Raw genomic sequence first — 24,402 nt, forward strand, 5'->3', positions numbered from 1 at the left:
GAAAGAAAGAAAGAAAGAAAGAAAGAAAGAAAGAAAGAAAGAAAGAAAAATGGACAGAGGAAATTAAAATCTGAATGGCTAATAACTATACAAAATATACTCATTTTCACCAGTAATCAGAAAAATGCAAAGTAAAACCACAGAGAGGTACAATTCCACATCCGTAATACTGCCAAAAAGCAACTGACTGAGCCACCCAGGCGCCCCAAGTTTTAACACTTTAAACAAAAGATATCATACTGCTGCTCATATCTTCTGCAATGTATTTTTCTCACTCATTATGTTCTTAAATTGTACTCACATTGATATATATTGATATATATAACTTAATCCTCATGAGGATCCATGTTAACCATCAGGTGGATGGATGGGTAGATAGATGATAGATAGATTAAATCAACCATTGTATGAACATACTACAATTTGTCCATTATCCTCTGAATTTACAGATAAGTTGTTTCCAATTTATCATGATTCAAACACTAGAATAATGAAGATTCTTGTAGAGGTCTTCTTGTGTACATGTATGATATTTATGATCTGTATCTGGGAGTGAAATTGTTGAGTTACAGGGCAAATGCACTTCAAGTTTATCAGATATTTCCCAAATTGCTCACCAAAATGGCTCTACAAATTTAATCTTGCACAGAAGTGTAGGGTCTGCTACTGATCTACTGATTCCCTCTTGGTATTGGCTGACTTTTAATTTTTGACAGTATTGTGGATGAGGAATTGTACCCTCTCTGTGGCCTTGCATTTCACTGATTACTAGTGAAAATTAGCACATATTGTATTTTTATTAGCCATTCAGATTTTCATTTCCTCTGTCCATTTTTATTTTCTTTTTTTTTTAGAGAGAGAATTAACAATTATATTGAGTATATATACTATAAACACAGTATATCTCTCTATTTATATTTAGGCCTTCTTTATTTTTTTTAATTCCAGTATAATTAACAGTGATATATTAGTTTCAGGCATGTAAGATACTGATTCAACAATTCTATGTATTACTCAATGCTTATCAAGATAAATGTACTCTTAATCCCCTTCACCTATTTCACCCATCCACCAACCCACCTCCCCTCTGGTAACCAACCACCTGTTTGTTCTCTACAGTTAAGAGTCTGTTTTTTGGTTTTTCTCTCTTTTTTTCCTTTATCCTCTGTCCATTTTTTTTTTCAGATTTATTTATTTTTGAGAGAGAGAGAACACAAGTGGGGAAAGGGCAGAGAGAGAGGGAGACAGAAGATCCAAAGTGGACTCTGTGCTGACAGCAGCAAGCCTGATGCAGGGCTCAAATAACAAACTGTGAGATCATGACCTGAGCTGAAGTTGGTCACTCAACCGACTGAGCCATCCCTGTTCCCCATGTCCATTTTTCTATCATTGCTTCTTTTCTTTTTTTCTTTTTTTAAAGTAATCTCTGCACCCAATGTGGGGTTCAAGCTCATGACCCTGAGATCAAGAGTTGCATGCTCTACTGACTGAACCAGCCAGACGCCCCTGTCATTGTTTCTTTTGCTTATAAATTTTGAGTTCTATTTAACAATAAAACTTTGTGATATTTATGGAACCACAGAAGACCCCAAATAGCCAAAGAAACCTTGAGGAAAAGAAGGGAGGCATCACGTTTCCTGATTTTGAGCTATACTATAAAACTATAGTGACTAAAATAGTATGGTACTGACATAAAACTAGTCAACTAGACCAATGGCAAAGAATCGAGAGCCCAGAGACAAACCTAAGCATATATAGTCAACTTATATTTGACAAGAGAGCCAAGAGTAAATCAACAGAGAAAAGACAGTCTCTTCAATAAATGGTGCTAGGAAAATAGGATATTCATACATAAAAGAATGAAGCTTTACCTTTATCTAACACCACCCACAAAAACTAACTTGAAATGGATTAGACTTAAATGTAAGACCTGAAACTATGAAACTCCTAGAACAAAACACAGGAAAAAGCTTCTTGAAATGGGTCTTAGAAATTATTTTTGTGGGGGTGCCTGGGTGGCTCATTTGGTGAAATGTCTGATTCTTGATTTTGGCTCAGTTCATGATCTGACAGTTCGTGGGTTTGAGTTCCACATCAGGCTTTTCACTGACAGCATGGAGCCAGCTTGGCTCCTCTCCCTCATGCAAGCACACAAGCACATGTGCTCTCTTTCTCTCTCAAAAATAAACAGTTTTTTAAAAAAGAAATAATTTTTTTTGGAAATCACACCTATAGCACAAGCAACAGAATAAAAAATAAATAAGTGGGATTACATCAAACTAAAAAGCTTCTGCACAGAAAAAAAAATCAACTAAGTGAAAAGACAACCTATGAATGGGGAAAAAAAAACCCACATTGGCAAACTATGTATCTGATAAGGGGTTAATATCCAAAATCTATAAAGAACTCATTCAATTCAATAGCAAATAAATAAATAAACCAAATAATCCAATTTTAAATATAGGCAAAGGACCTGAACAGCCATTTTTCCAAAGAAGATACATGAAGGGCCAACAGGTACATGAAAAGATACTCAACATCACTAGTCACTAGGGAAATGCAAATTAAAACCACACTGAGATATCACCTCACACCTATTAGAATGGCCATCATCAAAAAGACAAGAGATAAATGCTAGCGTGGATGTAGAGAAAAGAGAATCCTTGTGACCTCTTGGTAAGAATGTAAGTTGGTACAGACACCATGAAAAACAGCATGAAACAACCAAGACATGGAAACAACCTAAGTGTCCATCAGTGGATGAATAGATACAGTTGTGGTACATAGATACAATGGAATATTACCCAGCCATTATGAAAACAAAACAAAGCAAGGAAATCCTCGTTTTGACAAAATGGATGAATCTTGAAGGCAATATTCTAAATGAAATAAGTCAGAGAAAGAAAGACAAATACTGTATGATCTTACTTATATGTGGAACTGGGAAAAAAGAATCCATGAAACTCATAGAAAACTGATCAGATTTATGGTTATCAGAGGCAGGGATGGAGGGTGGGGGAATTGGAGGAAGGTTGTCAAAAGGTACAAACTTCCATCACCCCTATGTTTATTGCAGCATTATTTACAACAACCAAATTTTGGAAACAGCCCAAGTATCCACTGATAGATGAATGGATAAGGAAGGTGTGGCCTATATACAATGGAATATTATTCACTCATAAAAAAGAACAAAATCTTGCCATTTGCAACAACATGGATGGAGCTAGAGAGTATAACAATAAGTGAAATAAGTCAGATAACGACAAGTACTATATGATTTCACTCATGTGGAATTTAAGAAAAAAATGAACAAAGGGAAAAAAAACAGACAAACCAAAAAATGGACTTTCAGCTATAGAGAACAAACTTAAGGTTATCAGAGGAGAGGTAGGTGGGGTATGGGTGAAATAGGTGAAGGGGATTAAGAGTATATTTATCCTGATGAGCACTAAGTAATATATAGAATTGTTGAATCATTATATTGTACACCTAAAACTAATTTAATGCTGAATGTTAACTATAATGGAATTAAAATAATTAAAATTTTAAAAATCTCTCTTGGATGAAAAAAAGGTACAAACTTTCAGTTATAAGATAAATAAGTACTAGGAATATAATGTACAACATAATTGCTGTATATTATACATTGCTAACATAGCTGTGTATTATATGGTAGTTATTAAGAGAGAAGATCCTAAGAGATTTAACGCAAGGAAACTTTTTTTGTTCTTTTTATTTTATCTACATGAGACGATGTAACTAAACCTATTGTGGTTAATTATTTCACACTACATGTAAATTAAACCTTCATGCTATATACCTTAAACTTATCCAGTCACATTTGTGAACTATTTCTCAAAAAAACTGGAAAAAAATAATTTTAAATAATTTGTGGTTATCTATGATGCAATATACCTCCCAATTGGTAGCTCATCTTCTGGCTTATGTAAGGTGTATCTGATATAGAGAAGCCCTCCTTAATTTTATTGTAGTCAGACTTAATACTCTTCCTGTATGATTGTGTTCTTGTGTTTCTTGTTTAAAGTCTTCCCTATCCTAAGACATAAATACGTTCTCAATGTTTTATTTTGGTAGATTGAAAGTTGTGCTTTTTACATTTAGGTATTTATTCCTCTGGAACTTATTTTTGTGTGTGGTATGGGATAAGTATCTAATTTTATTATCTTTCCATAGATAATAATATTAATTCTCCAAGAAAAAACTGTTGTCCTATGTCTGCTATTGGATTGTTAACCCACTACCTTGTTATGATACTGTCATGTCAAGTTTCCACATCTCAACTCTCACTCTGCTCTTTAAATCTATTTGTCTATCTTTGATTTGCCTCTAACTGCTCATGTTATTAATATTATAGTAAGTAATGCTCAGGGGAGGCAAGTTTCATTCACTTCGTACTTCAAAATTCTCTGGGTTGTACTGCTCCCTTGTTCTTACAATTAAATTTGAAAAACAGCTCCTCAGTTTGAATAAAATGCTATTGGGATTTTAACTGGATCAAAATCACATTGAATTTATAAATTATTTGAGGGAAATTGATATGTCTTTTTCTGATATTAAGAATCCCTATTAATAATAAATATTGTATGCTTTTACATTTACTTAGGCTTTGTTTAATGTCTTGCAATAAAATTTTACAATTTCCTATATGAAGGTATTGCACATCTTTTGTTAAGATTACTAGGTACCAGGAGAGGGGCCAAGATGGCAGAGCAGCAGGGAAGCTTTTTTGCTTCTCTTATCCCTGAAATGCATCTAGATCAACACCAAACCATCTTGCACACCTAAAAAATCGATCTGAGGATTAACACAACAATCTGCACAACTTAAACCACAGAACTCAACAGGTATGCAGTGCAGAAAGGTGAACTGGGGGAGAGAGAAGCTGCAGAGGATAGGGAGCCATTTTTGCTTGCAGAGAGAGGACAGAGACAGGGGGGAGAGTACAGGAAAAGCACTCCCCCCCTAAAAGCAGGTGGAGAGAAAGAGAAAGAGTGGAAACACCCATAAGGGACTTAACAAGAAAGAAAGGAAAGAGATGGTCTAAATACCGTTAAGACTCTATAAACGGGAGTGCAGAGTCTGAAACTCCACAGCTCAATACCTGGTGGTGCTCCGGTGGGAAGGGTGGATCCTCAGGAACAGACAGCGAGATCCAAGAGGCCCTTGGGCCACCGGGGGAGAGGCAATTCCCCTGCAGAGAGGACATTTGGTAGAGGCTGTGTGGCCTCCCCACAGGCAAAGGTCCCAGTGGACTCCAGAGAACAGCCACATTTGCTGGTGTTGGAAAAAAGGATGTTAAGGGGAGGTGAAGCCTAGCACCAGATGTGTGTTGTAATTTACCATAATCCCTGAAACGCTGCTGCTACACGATCACATGAACTTTTTCTGGGGCAGGCTGGCATCAGCTGTAGTCTCTGGGCATTGGCAGCAGTGCTGTCCCACAAATGTTCCTGAGGGTGGGCTGGCACCCAGTCATTGCTCAGGCAAGACCCTCCCCCAGAGGGTCTGAGCAGGTCAAAGCCACAGGGCCCTCAGAAGTAAGGAGTTTGGAAACACAACCAATTCTGAGATAAAACTTGGGAGGGAGATGCCACCTGGCAGGCTGACAGCTTGATTGCCAACAGTGTAGAAGCGGGAAGTGGATGGAAGCTGGAGACAAAGGAGAGGTGCTTGACTGCCAGTTGGCAAAAGCAGAGTTCTGATACCAGAGACTGAGTAGCTAGGTGACGTCATATTCACCTCTCCCGCACATGCACATATACACATACACGTGCCACAGTGATCCACCCCAGTAAGCTAAGCAGCACCTCTAGTGGAGAACAGAGCCATTACACTCAGCCCCACCCAACTGAACCAACCAAGCGCTAGAGGAACACAAGTCTCTCTGTCTGCTTAGTTTATGGATTGTAAAGTGCTTCATAGTTTGACTTCTAGAGGAAACTTGATATAATTTCAATCATTTTTCATTCTGTTCGCTGGTCCATCTACTCAATTCTTTTTCTTCTTCTTTTCTTATTCTTGAATATAGAAAGAGAAAGTTTTGGGGTTTTTTTTGTTTTGTTTTTTATAAATTTTTTTTTCAACGTTTATTTATTTTTGGGACAGAGAGAGACAGAGCATGAACGGGGGAGGGGCAGAGAGAGAGGGAGACACAGAATCAGAAACAGGCTCCAGGCTCCGAGCCATCAGCCCAGAGCCCGACGCGGGGCTCGAACTCACGGACCGCGAGATCGTGACCTGGCTGAAGTTGGACACTTAACCGACTGCGCCACCCAGGCGCCCCGAGAAAGTTTTGTTTTTATTTTCCATTTTAATAAAAAATGTTTCCTTAAATTTTTCTACTATGTTTTACGTTTTTGTAATTTTCTTCCATTCTATTTTACTTTCATCATTTCATTTTATTCTGTTTTATTGTATTCATTTTTTAACTTTTTAAATGTTTTCCTTTTTTTCTATTCTCTTCTTTCCCTTTTCTCTCTATGCTATCAAGCTTCTTTCAACAACCAAACAAAAACACACCTAAGATATAGCATTCTTTATTTTATTTGTGTTGTTTTTAATTTTTTAATTTTTATTTTATTAATTCTTTTTCTTCCTCCAAAATGATAAAACAAAGGAATTCACCCCAAAAGAAAGAACAGGAAGAAATGACAGCCAGGCACTTAATCAACACAGTTACAGTCAAGATGTCTGAACCAAAATTTAGAATCATGATAATACTAGCTGGGGTTGAAAAAAGCATAGAATCCCTTTCTGCAAAGATAAAATAAGTAAAATCTAGTCAGGATGAAATTAAAAATGTTGTAACTTAGATGCAATCCAAATGGATGCCACGGTGGCAAGGATGGATGAAGTAGAGCAGCGAATCAGTGATACAGAGGACAAACTTATGGAGAATAAGGAAGCAGAAAAAAAAGAGGGAGACTAGGTAAAAGAGCACAATATAAGAATTAGAGAACTCAGTGACTCATTAAAAAGGAATAACATCAGAATCATAGGGGTCCCAGAAAATGAAGAGAGAGGAAAAGGGGCAGAAGGTTTATGTGAGCAAATCATAGCAGAAAACTTTCCTAACCTGGGGGAAGACACAGACATCAAAATTCAGGAAGCACAGAGAACTCCCAGTAGATTTAACAAAAATCGAACATCAATAAGGAATACCATAGTCAAATTCACAAAATACACAGAAAAGAAAAGAATCATGAAACAAGCAAGGGAAAAAAAGTCCTTAACCTACAAGGGAAGACAGATCAGGTTCACAGCAGACCTATCCACAGAAATTTGGCAGGCCAGAAACGAGTGGCAGGATATATTCAATGTGCTGAAATCAGAAAAATATGCAACCAAGAATTCTTTATCCAGCAAGGCTGTCATTCAAACTAGAAGGAGGGATAAAAAAGTTTCCCAGACAAACAAAAACTAAAGGAGCTCATGACCACTAAACCAGCCCTGCAAGAAATTTTAGGGGGGACTCTCTGAGGGGAGAAAAGACAAAATAAAACAAAAAAGACCAAAAGCAACAAAGACTAGAAAGGACCAGAGAACACTACCAGAAACTCCAACTCTGCAGGAAACACCATGGCAATAAATTCATAACTTTCAGTACTCACTCTAAATGTCAATAGACTAAACACTCCAATCAAAAGACATAAGGAGGGGCGCCTGGGTGGCGCAGTCGGTTAAGCGTCCGACTTCAGCCAGGTCACGATCTCGCGGTCCGTGAGTTCGAGCCCCGCATCGGGCTCTGGGCTGATGGCTCAGAGCCTGGAGCCTGTTTCCGATTCTGTGTCTCCCTCTCTCTCTGCCCCTCCCCCGTTCATGCTCTGTCTCTCTCTGTCCCAAAATAAAAATAAACGTTGAAAAAAAAAGAAAAAAAAATTAAAAAAAAAAACAAAAACAAAAGACATAAGGTAACAGAATGGATAAGAAAACAAGATCCATCTATATGTTGTTTACAAGAGACCCACTTTAGACCTAAAGACACCTTCAGATTGAAAGTAAAGGGATGGAAAAGCATCTGTCATGCTAACGGTCACCAAAAGAAAGCCAGAGTAGCCATACTTATACCAGACAATCTAGATTTTAAAATAAAGACTGTAACAAGAGATGAAGAAGGGCATTATATCATAATTAAGGGGTCTATCCACCAAGAAGGCCTAACAATTGTAAACATATATGCCCCAAACATGTGAGCAACCAAATATTTAATCAATTAATCACAAACATACAGAAACTCATTGATAAAGTACCACAATAGTAGGGCACTTCAACATCCCACTTACAACAATGGACAGATCATCTAAACAGAAAATCAACAAGGAAACAATGACTTTGAGTGACACACTGGACGGGATAGACTTAACAGATATATTCAGAATATTTCATCCTAAAGCAGCAGAATACACATTCTTCTCAAGTGCACACGGAACATTCTCCAGAACAGATCACATACTGGGACACAAATCAGCCCTCAATAAGTACAAAAAGATCGAGATCATACCATGCATATTTTCAGATCACAATGCTATGAAACTCAAAATCAACCACAAGAAAGAATTTGGAAAGACAACAAATACCTGAAAACTAAAGAACATCCTACTAAAGAATGAATGGGCTAAACAAGAAGTTAAAGAGGAAATTTAAAAGTACAAGGAGCCAATGAAAATGATAACACCACAGCCCAAAACCTCTGGGATGCAAAGGCGATCATAAAAGGGAAGTATATAGCAATCCAGGCTTTCCTAAAGAAGGAATAAAGGTCTCCTTTCACCTTACACCTTAAAGAGCTGGAAAAAGACCAGCAAATAAAACTCAAAACCAGCAGAAGATGGGATATAATAAAGATTAGAGCAGAATTCAATGCTATCTAAAAAAACAAAACAAAACAATAGAACATATCAATGAAAACAAAAGCTGGTTCTTTGAAAGAATTAAGAAAATTGATAAACTCCTAGCCAGTTTGACCAAAAAGAAAAAGGAAGGGACCCAAATAAATAAAATCAAGAATGAAAGAGGAAAGATCACAACCAACACGGCAGAAAAACAAACAATAAGAGAATATTATGAACAATTATATGCCAATAAATTGGGCAATCTGGAAGAAATGGACAAATTCCTAGAAACAGATGAACTACCAAAACTTAAATAAGAAATAGAAAATTTGAACAGACTCATAAACAGTAAAGAAATTGAATTAGTAATCAAAATTCTTCCAAAATACCAAGAGTCCAGGGCCAGATGGCTTTCCAGGGGAATTCTACCAACCATTTAAAGAAGAGTTAACACATATCCTTTTGAAGCTGTTCCAAAAAATAGAAATGGAAAGAAAACGTCCAAACTCATTCTATGAAGCCAGCCTTACCTTGATTCCCAAACCAAAGATCCCACTAAAAAGGAGAACTACAGACCAATTTCCCTGATGAACATGGATGCAAAAATCTTCAACAAGATACTAGCCAACCGGATCCAACAATACATTAAAAGAGTTATTCACCACGACCAAGTGGTATTTATACCTGGGATGCAGGGCTGATTCAATATCTGTGAATCAACAAATGTGATACATCACATCAATAAAAGAAAGGAAAAGAACCACATGATCCTCTCAATAGATGCAAAGAAAGCACTTGACAAAATACAGCATCCTTTCTTGATAAAAGCCCTCAAGAAAGTAGGGATAGAAGGATCACACCTCAAGAACATAAAAACCATATATGAAAGACCCACCGCTAATATCATCCTCAATGGGGAAAAACTCAAGCTTTCCCTCTAAGGTCAGGAACACAACAATGTCCACTCTCACCACTGTTATTCAACATAGGATTGGAAGTCCTAACCTCAGCAATCAGACAACACAAATGAATAAAAGGCATCTAACTTGACAAGGAGGAAGTCAAACTTTCACTATTCATAGACCAAATGATACTCTATGGAAAACCCAAAAGATTCCACGAAAAAACTGCTAGAACTGATCCATAAATTCAGCAAAGTCACAGGATATAAAATCAATGCACAAAAACCAGTTGCATTTCTATACACCAATAATGAAGAAGCAGAAAGAGAAATCAAGTAATCAATCCCATTTATGATTGCACCAAAACCCATAAAATACCTAGGAATAAACCTAACCAAAGAGGTGAAAAATATATACACTGAAAACCACAGAAAACTTATGAAAGAAATTGAAGACACAAAAAAATGGAAAAATATTCCATGCTCATTTGGAAGAATAAATATTGTCAAAATGTCCCCCGCTAGTGCGTGCTCTCTCTCTCTCTTTCAAAAATAAACATTAAAAAAAAAACTTACCTGAAATAAATAAATAAATAAATAAATAAATAAATAAATAAATAAAGCAAGCAAGCATTCCTAGGTATTTTATATTTTTGTTGTTGCTATTGCAACACAAATGATAACATTTTTAAAAATTACAGTTCCTATATAATGTCTGAGATTTACCTCACTATAAGGTTTGACTTCAGAATCATGTTAATGTTTTTTATGTACTCAAAAAATAAAATCAATGAGCAAGCAAGGGGAGAAAAGATAAATTAAATACTAACAAGAAAAAAATACACCAAACTATATTTCAAATGAATAATAAACACTGAATGGGGGAAAATTAATGTTTGGAAGAAGTACTTTGACTACATATGAAACTACAAACTATATAGTTTAAAGACAAAACAACACAAGTAAATAATCAAACTCCCAACTGGTAGATATTTGTTATCATTGGATGGGTATAGGAATTCTAAAAATATGAAACAATGACAGAAATGGTTTATAACTAACTGAATAAAATAAGAATCCATGAATCCATTTTTATAATAAAAAATAAAGGAGATGGAAATTTCAACTTGTAAATGCAGATGTAATGAGGGAATTTAAAGTCACCATTCATAATCATCAAAGTAATAACTGATTTTTAAAAGAAACATTAATAATTCTAAAATTAGCAGGTAAAAATTTGATGAGGTATAGGACATTTATATAATCTCAAAACACCCTCACATATTATTTATTAATTACAAAAAAAATTAACTTTATAGTGGAGAAACTTGGCGGGCTCTATTTTAACCAAGGGTTCAAACTTAACTACAGCACCAATGAGATAAACTGACATCTTTGCCCACTGATATGATGCATTGAGAGGGACACAATATTACTTCTGTGGCATCTCTGCCAAAATGTATAAAATGGATTTGATCATGAGGACAGAATATACAATGCAAATGGGGGGATGCTTTATAAAATACCTAGTACTCTTCAAAAAGGTCAGTATCATAAAAGATTTTTTTAATTAAGAAATTATTATAGATTAAATGAGACTACAAAGACATGATGACTAAATCAAAGGGTGATCCTGTATTGAATCAGTTGAAATGGAATGAATAATTCTATAGTTTAACTATGTAAAAACACTACTGATAGAATTCTGACAACTGAGAGAACCAAAAAATTAAAATAAATTAAAAACCATGTAAGTAAAAAAGCAGACAATAATTAACTCTAAGAAAAACAAAAAAAAAATGGTACTATAAAGGAAAAATACTTGAATAAACAACAAGCAATATTCACTTAACAATGCAAACACTATTAATTTGACTGAAAATGAGATAAAATTATATTTAAAATATGGGGATAGGGGAAATGGCCAAGAAAGTGGCCTTTATATAATCTAATAGGAAAATCAACAGGATTTTCCTCAATAGAAAATCAATTGATAATGTCTAAAATTAATAAATCAAGAAATAACAGTATAGAAAAACAAAACTGAAGGCATCATGACTCCAGATTTCAAGCTATATTACAAAGTTGTAGTCATCAAGACAGTATGGTACTGGCACAAAAACAGACATATAGATCAATGGAACAGAAAAGAAAACCCAGAAATGGACCCACAACTATATGGTCAACTAATCTTCAACAAAAGCAGGAAAGAATATCCAATGGAAAAAAAGATAGTCTCTTCAACAAATGGTGCTGGGAAAACTGGTCAGCAACATGCAGAAGAATGAAAGTGGGCCACTTTCTTACACCATACACAAAAATGAATTCAAAATGGGTGAAAGACCTAAATGTGAGACAGGAAACCATCAAAATCCTAGAGAACACAGACAGCAACCTCTTTGACCCTGGCCACAGCAACTTCTTACTAGACATATCACCAAAGGCAAGAGAAACAAAAGGAAACATGAACTATTGGGACCTCATCAAGATAAAAAGCTTCTGCACAGCAAAGGAAACAATCAAACTAAAAGGAAGCCTACAGAATGGGACAAGATATTTACAAATAACATATCTGATAAAGCATCAGTATCCAAAATGTATAAAGAATTTATCAGGGGCGCCTGGGTGGCGCAGTCGGTTGAGCGTCCGACTTCAGCCAGGTCACGATCTCGCGGTCCGTGAGTTCGAGCCCCGCGTCAGGCTCTGGGCTGATGGCTCGGAGCCTGGAGCCTGTTTCCGATTCTGTGTCTCCCTCTCTCTCTGCCCCTCCCCCGTTCATGCTCTGTCTCTCTCTGTCCCAAAAATAAATAAAAACGTAAAAAAAAAAAAAAAAAAAAAAAAAAAAGAAATGGACAGAAGACATGAATAGATACTTTTCCAAGACATCTGTTCCAAATGACATCCAGATGGCTAACAGACACATGAAAAGATGTTCAACATTACTCCTCATCAGGGAAATACAAATCAAAACCACAATGGTTTTTGACCCAAGCCAAAGATGCTTAACTGACTGAGCCACCTAGGTGCCCCTGATTTTTAACTTTTTAAATCAAAATAATATACACATACATACTTAAATGTTCAGTTAATACTCAAAAGCTTAAAAATAAAAAACATCAGTTCTTTACCTGTCACACCTCACACCTGTCAGAATGGCTAAAATTAACAAGAAACAACAGGTGTTGGTGAGGAGGTAGAGAAAGGGGAACCCTCTTACTGTTGGTGGGAATGCAAACTGGTGCAGCCACTCTGGAGAACTGTATGGAGGTTCCTCAAAAAACTAAAAGTAGAACTACCCTATGATCCAGCAGTTGCACTATTAGGTATTTACCCAAAGGATATAAAAATACAGGTTTGAAGGGGTACATGCACCCCAATGTTTATAGTAACATTATCAATAATAGCCAAACTATGGAGAGAGACAAAATGTCCATCAACTAATGAATGGACAAAGAAGATGTGATTGATACACACACACACACACACACACACACACACACACACACACACACAGAGTGGAATATTACTCAGCCATCAAGAAGAATGAAATCTTGGGGCGCCTGGGTGGCGCAGTCGGTTAAGCATCCGACTTCAGCCAGGTCACGATCTCGCGGTCCGTGAGTTCGAGCCCCGCGTCGGGCTCTGGGCTGATGGCTCAGAGCCTGGAGCCTGTTTCCGATTCTGTGTCTCCCTCTCTCTCTGCCCCTCCCCCGTTCATGCTCTGTCTCTCTCTGTCCCAAAAATAAATAAAAACGTTGAAAAAAAATTAAAAAAAAAAAAAAAAAAGAAGAATGAAATCTTGCCATTTGCAACAACATGGATGGAGCTAGAATGTATTATGACAAGTGAAATAATCGGAGAAAGAAAAATACCATATGATTTCACTCATATGTGGAATTTAAGGAACAAAACAGATGAACATATGGGAAGGGTGGGGGGAAAAGAGAGGGAAACAAACTGCAAGAAACTCTTAATGACAGAATACAAACTAAGGGTTGATGGAGGGAGGGAGGTGGGAGATGGGCTCGATGGGTGATACGTACTAGGGAGAGCACTTGTGATGAGCACTGGGTGTTGTATGTAAGTGATAAGACATTGAATTCTACTCCTGAAACCAATATTGCACTGTATATTAACTAACCAAAATTTAAATTTAAAAAACGGACACTATATTATTTACAAATATAGAGGTTATAGCAGAAGAAATAGCTAAAAATTGAAAGCATTTACCTCTGAGGAGCAGCAATGAAGGGTGGGGAACTGATATTTTTTATTTTTAAGCTTTTGAGTATTAACTGAACATTTAAGTATGTATGTGTATATTATTTTTATTTAAAAAATTGAAAATCAGAGGCACCTAGGTGGCTCAGTCAGTTAAACGTCTGACTTTGGCTTGGGTCATGATCTCATGGTTTGTGAGTTTGAGCCATGTCAGGCTCTCTGCTGTCAGCACAAAGCTTGCTTCAGATCTTCTGTCTCCCTCTCTCTGTCCCTCCCCTCCCTTGCTCTTTTCAAAATAAATAAATAAACTTAAAAAAAAAAAAAGTACCATAGTACAAATCAATTTCAAGTAAGGATAAACAGGCCCATGTATTTCTCAATAGTCCTTGAGCAATAGTGTACCATGGCATAGAACAAGTATTCATTTACATAAAGAAATAACATCAAGACAAGTTGAGTTGTTTTCAGTCTACTCTGTTTAATAAGGTAAAGAAGAATGATGCATTTTGGAAATATCCTCATCAAAAAATGCTTAAAGTAATAAAAATTCATCACCTAAAGGAATAAGCTTTGGATATCTAGACTATAAACATGTTAGTTCCTAATAAGGATTACTGAGACACTAATGATCAATTTCAGACTGTCTTCTTCATTTCAAGAGCCATCAAACCAGTTTTCTTTAGACTGCCTGGGCTGGTTTGGGCCAAGATCTAGTCAATATGTAGTCTGCCAGTGACGTAGGTAAATAAGACAGAGGAATGAAGAAAAACTGAGAATCCCAGCCAGCTGAATATCGAGTACGGGGATGCACAGATATCAGAGCGTGTTCCATGCAGTCAGTGACCAGGTTCAGGTTTGTGCTACATCTCAACAGCCCTTGTTTGACGCCATTGTGATCTGTATCCAAAAAGAGAAATGGTGGTCAACAATCTTATTCTTTGGATTTTAATGTTAAGCTCCAGTTTTATACAGTCACAGAAGTCTAACTACATTTAATTTCTACAAGGATTAGGCTAATCAGACCTACGCTTCCCAGTGGCAGTCAATAGCCAAATGCAGCTGCTGAGCACTTAAAATATAGCTAGTATGACTAAAAACTGAATTTTTAAATTTTCATTTTCATTTTAAACCTCAATTCCATCATTGGAAAACATTTTAGCATTTCTTGAACAACATAGGTATGTGAATCTACTTTTGCAACTGGAAACATTTTAACAACTTATTGAGTTATGATTCATAAACCATAAAATTCAGCCATTTAAAGTGTACAAGTTGGGGTGTGTGGGTGGCTCAGTTGGGTAAGCGTCAGATTCTTGCTTTTGGCTCACAGTTCGTGAGTTCGATCCCCACGTCGGATTCTGCGCTGTCAGCTTGAGATTCTCTGTCTCCCTCTCTCTCTGCCCCTCCCCTGCTCTCTCTCGCTCTTAAAATAAATAAGTAAACATTAAATAAATAAATAAAGTGTACAAGTCAATGACTTTTAGTATATTCAGAATTGTGCAACCACCCACCCAATCTAAGTTTAGAACATTCTCATCATCCCTAAAAGAAAACTTGTACTGGGGCGCCTGGGTGGCGCAGTCGGTTAGGCGTCCGACTTCAGCCAGGTCACGATCTCGCGGTCCGGGAGTTCGAGCCCCGCGTCAGGCTCTGGGCTGATGGCTCAGAGCCTGGAGCCTGTTTCCGATTCTGTGTCTCCCTCTCTCTCTGCCCTTCCCCTGTTCATGCTCTGTCTCTCTCTGTCCCCAAAATAAATAAACGTTGAAAAAAAAATTTTTTTAATAAAAATAAAAAATAAAAATAAAAAATAAAAGAAAACTTGTACCTATTAGCAGTCACTACCATTTTCTGCCAACCCAACCAGTCCTAGGCAACCACCAATCTACCTGTTGTCTCTGGGGATTGCTTTTTCTGGACATTTCATATAAATAGAATTATACATTGTGATCTTTTGGGACTGGCTTCTTTTCACTAAGCAAAATGTTTTCAAACTTCATCCATGCTGTAGCATGGATGAGTATTTCACTCCTTTTTATTGCCAAATAATATTCATTATATATATATATATATATATATATATATATATATATATATGACTATATTCATTATATGACTTTATATTCATTATATGACCTTTTGTTTACCCATTCATTAGTTGGTAGACATTTAAGTTGTTTCCACTTTGGGGATATTATGAATAACGCTGCTGGCAACTATAAATTTTATTAATCTACAGATGAAATGTTTCCTAGGAAAATTTAGCATCCAAATTGAGATATGCTATAAGTATAAAATACATATTGGGGCACCTGGGTGGCTCAGTTGGTTAAGTGTCCGACTCTTGGTTTTCGCTCAGGTCATGATCTCATGGTTTATGAGTTCAAGCCCCAAGTCAGGCTCTGGGCAGGCAGTGCCAAGCCTGTTTTGGATTCTGTCTCTCTCTCTCTCTCTCTCTCTCTCTCTCTCTCTCTCTGTCTCTCTCTCTGTCTCTCTAAGTAAATAAACATAAAAAAAAATACATACCAAGTTTCAAAGACTAATAAGAAAAAGAATATAAAATACCTTATTAACAACCTTTCATTGATGATAAATAAATGAATGCCAAAATCATAGTATCTTGGATAGGCAGGATTAAATAAACTGTGCTACTAAAATTAATTTCACCAGTTTCCTTTTTTTTTTAATGTGGGAACCAGAAAATTTAAGATTACACTTAAGATTACACAGAAGATTACACTTAAGATTACACAGAATCTGAACCAGGCTCCAGGCTCTGAGCTGTCAGCACAAAGCCCAAAGTGGGGCTTGAACTCAAGAACCACGAGACTGTGACCTAAGCCAAAGTCGGACGCTCAACCGACTAAACTACCCAGGCACCTCTCAACTCCTTTTAAATCATCAAATACATATATCCTTTTATATCCATATATACTTTACATAATGTCACTACAATAAATTCTGTTTTCCTCTTCATTTCTATTGTCAAACTATTATATATCTACAAGAGAAAAAAATTCCCTAATACACAGTTGAAAACCTTAGGTGGGGAAAAGTTTACAACAGTAGCTGGCCCTCTGGCATGTTAGGAACTGTGGTGCCCTGGCCTGCTATGAGTTCTGAGAGGCTCAAGCACTGTTTTGTGCAGCTTTTTCTTGACCCAATTCTCTCCTGTGTTAATGGTCACCCTCTTAGGCCAGAAGACAGTGCTGTGTTAATGGTCACCCTCTTAGGCCAGAAGACAGTGCTGTAGGTTGGGAGTCTTCTGTCTGCCTTCTTTTCTCTGGACTACAATATCACTCAAAGCCAGTGACAGGGCTGCTGCTACCCACCCATCGCAGGATCCTTTCATGAAATGGAAAGGAGAGCTGCTGCCTTGGGCCTTGGCAAGCTGCTGACTTCTTTGAAGAAAAAGCATCGCTTTCCCCAGAAGGTGAAACCCCATATTGATGTGCATGACTTACTTCTACTAAGAAGACTGCCTTGCCTTTACCCCCAAACTGCCTCCTCTTCCAGTTCCTAAGGATGACATTCTTACAAGAAATTGAACCATCTCACTCCCATGATGCTCCTAAGGCCTGCACATGACTTCTAGTCTCTGGACACAGTCAATAGGGCCCTGCAAAGCTGGCTCTCACCCACTGCCCTCTACTCACACACACACACCCTCCTCCCACAGGAAGAATGGAGTTGTAGCTGGGCCCTTTGTTACCAAAAAGACTGTATTTCAGTTGTGCAGACCTCCCACGCCAGCCTTGCCAAACTACAGAGGGGCACCCCTTTCTAGAGACCCAGAAGTTCCATGTCTCTAACCATGTAATACCTCCCTAGTGCTCAGGTGGCCAGGCCTGTAGGTGACAAGGCAGCACAAGGCAGCTTGCCCCTAAGCTGTCAATATAACCTCTTCCTCATCACCAAGCCAACCATGAGAGCCCTGGGACCTTCTCAAATCCCTCTGGTCCCACGAAGGCTTTGTTTCCTTAAATAGTTCTTAGTTCTCAGTTCTCAGAGCCTGCCAATCATTCCCCACCAACCCTCTTTCCCCTTTCTCATGCAAGGTTATCAATTATCCTATGAAAAGAAAAGCTCACGGGCATCAAAAAACTTCTGTCCATAGGCCTCCTTAATATGCGAGGGGACTTCTTCCCAGGCTTGCTTTATTCTCCCTAAGGACCACAGCAGATCTGTCATTCCAGTTCTGAAGTAGCCAGGTTCAACGATGCTGATTTTCACCCTAAAATGTTGAAGCTCACGCCTGAAAATAAAAACCCTCGAGTTAACTCTTGATTGAGAGACAGCACATTTCAATGCTCTCAGGGAGGAAACAAAACAAAACAAAACAAAACAAAACAAAACAAAACAAAACGGGTTATAAAAACATCTCTACTGAATATTTTAAAGGATAAAGAAATGGAAAGGAAAAAACCAAAATTTTAAATATCCCTAGGTCCAAAAATTGGGACATGATTATATAAACTGCCATAACCATTCAATTCTACAGCCCCTCTTTTCACAGAGCTATTAAGTACCTACCACATGTTAGACAGTCAAGCCATGCAGAATACAAGGAATAATAAAGAAAATTAGCATTTTTAGAGCAGCTACTGTGCTAAGTATTTTACATGCACAGTCTCAGAAAATTAAGGCTCAGTTGCTTGCCTCAAAAATCTCACAGTAAGGGAGCCCAACAAGTAAGCAAATAATTATAACACAACTCAAAAGAATTATAAAGCAGAGGTATTCCAGGGGCTACATGAGCAGAGAGCAGGAGGTACACAGATTTTCTGATGGAGTCAGGGAAGGCTTCAATGAGGAAGAATGTTTCAGGTGAGCCTTGAAGGATAAAGAGGAGATTTCCAAGTAAAGAAAGGGGAAGAGAGGAGTAGCAGGTAATAGGAATTGTACTCACAAAAGGGCATGGGCCTCTGAAAAATGACCATATGTTCTAAGACTCCAAGAGAACATTAACAGAATATGATATGGGCATTAAAATTGCAAGTCATTGGTCATTCCAGAATATTCATGTTAGTTCAACAAACAGTTCCAAAATATTGATCAGGGGCTGACTATGTAGCAGGCACTGTGCTAAGCACTGCCTTCACCAGAAGTAGGATGGCATTGTGCACCACAGGAGAGGTATACTCTAGGTGTTCAGGAGACAGTGATAAGGGGTGTTCCCTAATCTAGAGGTTCAAGTAGCCTCGCTGGAGCAGATGAAGCCCAAGCTATGTCAAGGAGAAATCTTTGAAATAATGGTCCATAAGAATATAGAACACAAAGCATCATGACCCTCTAAAGCAGAGAGTGGTTCTCAAATTGTGCACCCCAGATAAATGGCAACATCAGCGTCTTGGGAGCCTGTTAGAAATGCAAATTACTGGGCTCCAGTCCAGATTTATTAGGTCAGAAAATCTGGGGGTAAATGTGTTTGAATAAGCCTGCCGGGTGGCTCTGAGGCATCCTAAAGGTTAAAAACCACTATTCTAATGGAAGAGCCTACCTTATCAAAGCAAAATCTAAAACCTTCCACGTGAGAAAGATTCTCCAGGTACCTGTGTGTGCTGGGAAAGAGGGAGGGCTATGCAAGCCACCCTAAAATTTCACTTCCCCTTGTAGCTTCCTCACTGTGATTCCCATCACACCACAACATCTACATTCCCTTTAAAACTCCAACTCATATGTGGGACAAAACTTCCTTTCCCTGTTCAGCCTTAGCACAATTAAGGCATGCTGGAATTTTCTAAAGGAATTCATGATTTGAATATTGGATGGACAGGTCTTTGTTCTTGGTCTGGGAATGAGTCAAGGAGTTTGAGAAACCAGTTGTGAGTGGTGGTATATCAGCAGGCAGCAGCCCCATGGAGATAAACAAAATGTCAGTTAAACTGGAAGCCAGGCAAAGTGCTCATCACATGGTAACAACTCACGTAACTTCCTCAGTTATTTCCCTATTCCCTTCCTAGGCAGATAATACAATATGTATATTATAAGAGATACCTAATAGTCATGGCATGTGGTAGGCTACATAACAGCCCCCAAAAGTATCAGGTCCTAATCCCTGGAATCTATAAATGTTACCCTGTGTGGCAAAGACTTTGTGGTTGAGATTAAGTTAAGGATCTTGAGATAGGGAGACTATGCTGGATAATCTGGGTGTGCACTAAGTGCAATCACAATTACCCTTATAAGACAGGCAGAGGCAGATTTGAAGGCCAACAGAGAAAGAGAAGGTAACATGACCACGGAGGCAGAGATTGGAGTGATGCAGTCACAAGCCAAGGAATGCAGAGAGCCAGCAGAAGTGCAAGAAGCAAGGAACAGATTCTCCCCTAGAGCCTTCAGAAGGAGGCTGGCCCTGTCAACAACTTGATTTTGGTCCAGTAATACTGATTTCAGATTTTGGCCTCCAGAACTGTGAGGGAATAAATATGTGTTGTTTTCAGACACTGTAAATTACAGCAGTCATGGGGTACCTGGCTGCTTCAGTCAATAGAGCGTGAGACTCTTGATCTTGGTGTTGTGAGTTTGAGCCCTATGTGGGGTGTGGAGAATACTTAAAAAAATAGAATTCTGGGGTGACTGGGTGGCTCAGTCGGTTAAGTGTCTGACTTCGGCTTGAGTCATGATCTTGTGGTCCGTGAGTTCGAGCCCCACATCAGACTCCGTGCTGATGGCTCAGAGCCTGGAGCCTGCTTCGGATTCCATGTCTCCCTCTCTCTCTGCCCCTCCCATGCTTGTGCTGTCTCTCTCTGTCTCAAAAATAAATAAACATTAAAAAAAAAAACAGAATTCTAAACAAAATTCACAGCAGCCATAGAAATCTAATACATGGTGCCGAAAATATTCACAGCTGGGGTGCCTGGGTGGCTCAGTCAGTTGAGCATCTGACTTTGGCCTAGGTCATGATCTTACTGGTCCCAAGTTCAAAGCCTGGAGACTGCTTCAGATTCTGTGTCTCCCTCTCTCTCTTTCTGTTCCTCCCCCACTCACACTCTCTTTCTTTTAAAAATAAATAAACATTAAAAAAAAAAATAGGGGCGCCTGGGTGGCTTAGTTAGTTAAGTGTCTGACTTCGGCTCAGGTCATGATCTCACAGTTAGTGAGTTCGAGTCCTGAGTTGGGCTCTGTGCTGATGGCTCAGAGCCTAGAGCCTGCTTCGGATTCTGTGTCTCCCTCTCTCTCACACATGCTCATTTCCACGTGTGAAACTGTTCTAAAGTTAGCCCCGACAAAGGGGAATCTGAGCAGCAATATTTTTTTTAATTAATTTATTTTGAAAGATAGAGAGCAGGGGAAGGGCAGAGAGAGAGGGAGAGAGAGAATCCCAAGCAGGCTCTGCATTGTCAGTGCAGAGACCTATGTGGGGCTCAATCCCATGAGCTGTGAGATCATGACCCGAGCCAAGATCAAAAGCAGGATGCTTAACCGACCAAGCCACCCAGGTGCCCTGTGCAGCAATATTTTGTGCCACATGATTACACCATCATGTCCACAGCTGACTGGACCAGGGAGGGTACTTGATGAGAGGAAAGCCCACTTAGGACTGGAGAGTGGCTCTGCCTATTACTACCTATGTTATGACCACGGGAAATTATTAACCTCTGTGCCTCAGCTTCCTCATACATACAATAAGGATAAAAATAATACCTTCCTTGGGGCACCTGGGTGGCTCAGTTGGTTGAGCGTCCGACTTCGGCTCAGGTCATGATCTCACAGTTTGTGAGTTCGAGCCCCGCGTCGGGCTCTCTGCTGACAGCTCAGAGCCTGGAGCCTGCTTCAGATTCTGTGTCTCCCTCTCTCTCTGCCCCTTCCCTGCTCATACTCTGTCTCTCTCTGTCTCTCAAAAATGAATAAACGTCAAAAAAAATTTTTAATAATAATAATAATGCCTTCCTCATTGGATTTCAAAGAAGATAAATGACTTATTAGATATAAAGTACTTACAACAGTGCCTGACACATAATAAGTGCACGAAAATGTCATGTAATAGGTCACCTGGCACACACAGAAAATGAACACAGCTAACAGAGTCCTCTCTCTTAGGAACTAAAATGTACAGGGAATATAAAAAGGAACCAGCTGATAGAGAGGGACTAAGGCTGAAACAATGCATGAAAAAGAGACAGGAGGTAGAGGCAGGGCCATTAGGGGTCGTGGCAAACTGAAGTTCTAAGAGAAGAAGTTCTTAGATAAAGGAAAGATATACAGAGTAAAGCAGATGAGCACCCGGAGAAAAAGAGAGTCACCGTGGAGAAACAATGACAGTTTCACTTTGGGGGGGAAAGAAGACAGTTATCTTCTCTTCAGAAATGAAATTTTATTGAGGTGCCTGGGTGGCTCAGTCGGTTAAGCGTCCAACTTCAGCTCAGGTCATGATCTCACGGTTTGTGGGTTCAGGCCCCACATCGGGCTCTGTGCTGACAGCTTGGAGCCTGGAGCCTGCTTCAGGTTCTGTGTCTCCCTCTCTCTCTGCCCCTCCCTGGATCACACTCTGTCTCTCTCTCTCTCTCTCTCAAAAATAAATAAACACAAAAAAAAATTTTTTTTAAGAAATGAAATTTTATTAAAGAAAAATCTCGAGAATTAAACTATGATGTGGTGGCAGGACACAAAGACCTAGGGTCAAAACACAGTTCTGCCAAGTGCTGGTTGCAGCAGGTGAACTTTAGGGAAGAGACTTGAATCTGAGCCTCAGTTTCCTAGATAAGCCAGATTAGTAATAGTATCTACAAATCAAGATTTTGGGAGTAATGAAATAAGATAATGTAGGTAAAAGCAATTATCACAATGCCTAAGACATATTTAAGGTGCTCAACAGTTGCTTTTGTTTTAACTTAAGAACATTATCTCAGGAAAAAGAAAAGAAAGAAAGAAAAAGAGAACATTACCTCAGAACATCCGAAAAGGCTTCTACACCATACTTGGAGCTACAGTAAACTCCTCCAAAGAAAGCAACTCTTCCCAGAATGCTGGAGACATTAACAATCCTCCCCTGTGCTTTCCTCACCAAGGGAAGCATGCTCAAGGTCACCTCCATCAAACCAATGAGGTTCACTTTGAGGACATCCACATAGGTCTCTATCTTCAGCCACTCAGTGCAGCAAAGTGGGTGAAAAATGCCTGCGTTGTTGACCAGGCCCCAGAGTCCTAAAACGAAGTCAAAGCAGGAATTCAGTTTCAGACAAAATTGACAGAACTATTTACCTTGATCAATCTTCCTGCTGACAACAACAAAAAACGTTAAATAAAATATATTTTTTAATGTTCTGAAATACATCAGTTAACAAGAAAGTAAAAGGGGTCAAGCCAAAAGCTAAGAAAAGGCAGGAATCCAGAAAGAGTAAATAGAATATCGATACCCACTTTTGATTCGAGGGTATTTGCCAACCAGTGTAAATGTGAATTTCAGTATGGTCTCAAAAAACATACACAATAAGATATGAGGTCCAGGGCCCACCTAAGGTAGGAATCCTAATAAAAAACACTTTCTTCGTTAAACTGGGACTTTTAATGGTTATGCTATCAGTATCAGATTGAGACAAAGTCCTTCCAGGGACTGAAAGTAAAACTGTCTTGGGGCACCTGGGTGGCTTAGTTGGTTGAGCACCCGACTCTTGGTTTTAGCTCAGGTCATGATCTCATGGTTTGGAAGTTCAAACCCCACATCAAGCTCTGTGCTGAAAGTGCAAAGCCTGCCTGGGATTCTCTCTCTCTCTCTCTCTCTCTCTCTCTCTCCCCCACTCGGTCTCTCTCTATCAAAATAAATAAATAAACTTTAAATTAAAAAACCTGTCTTGAACTTTGGTGTTGTGGAGAGGGGGGCAAGAATCAACACTGAAGAATCGTAACCACAAGCCACCCCTCATGAGAGTTTGCAGCCAAATTCCCACTACCTGGGTAGTCCAAAACATCAAGCCAAGATTCAATTCAAGATGGTCATGGCTTCTGAGCGTGCCTGACACCTGATAGAAGGAAACATGGATCCTCTCTGGAGGAATCTTCATGTCAGACTACAGGGAATCACCAGAGAGCTACTAAGAAAAATTGCAGTTCACCGTCACAAATCAAAAATACACAAAGAAACAAAGCATTATATGCAAGAGCCAGCAAAATGAATAGACAGCAGAAAAACACTCACAAAGACATTAGATACCAGAATTATAAGACATATAATATAAAATGTGTATGCTAAATATAAGGGGCACCTGGGGTGCTCAGTCAGTTAAGTGTGTGACTCTTGGTTTCAGCTCAGGTCATGATCTCATGGTTTATGAGACTGAGCCCCATGGTGGGCTCCTGACTCACAGCGTGGAGCTTGCTTGGGATTCTCTCTCCCTCTCTCTGCCCCTCCCCTGCTTGTACTCTCTCTCTCTCTCTCTCAAAATAAATAAATAAACTTTTAAAATAAATAAATATGTATATTAAATATAA

The 24,402-nt window shown here is 38.6% G+C and overlaps 1 protein-coding gene and 1 long non-coding RNA gene across 8 annotated transcripts in view; both read right to left on the reverse strand.

Annotated features, from left to right (window-relative positions):
* Positions 1–5,790, reverse strand: part of LOC121040902 (uncharacterized) — a 27,838-nt gene extending 22,048 nt beyond the window's left edge. The window contains exon 1 of the long non-coding RNA XR_005795491.1: positions 5,123–5,790. This is a non-coding gene — a long non-coding RNA (uncharacterized LOC121040902). The remainder of the gene's footprint in view (positions 1–5,122) is intronic.
* An 8,642-nt stretch (positions 5,791–14,432) lies between these two features.
* Positions 14,433–24,402, reverse strand: part of HSD17B6 (hydroxysteroid 17-beta dehydrogenase 6) — a 48,523-nt gene continuing 38,553 nt past the window's right edge. For all 7 annotated transcript variants that reach the window (XM_040491682.1, XM_040491683.1, XM_040491685.1 and 4 more), the window contains 3 exons: positions 22,860–23,118; positions 18,063–18,226; positions 14,433–14,871 (listed from right to left, as the gene is read on the reverse strand). In XM_040491682.1, the coding sequence (XP_040347616.1) occupies positions 14,654–14,871; positions 18,063–18,226; positions 22,860–23,118 (641 nt within the window). In that variant the 3' untranslated portion in view covers positions 14,433–14,653. The remainder of the gene's footprint in view (positions 14,872–18,062; positions 18,227–22,859; positions 23,119–24,402) is intronic.

Source organism: Herpailurus yagouaroundi, unplaced genomic scaffold (assembly GCF_014898765.1).
Source record: "Herpailurus yagouaroundi ecotype Mexico unplaced genomic scaffold, PumYag 182, whole genome shotgun sequence".
Lineage (NCBI taxonomy): Eukaryota > Metazoa > Chordata > Mammalia > Carnivora > Felidae > Herpailurus > Herpailurus yagouaroundi.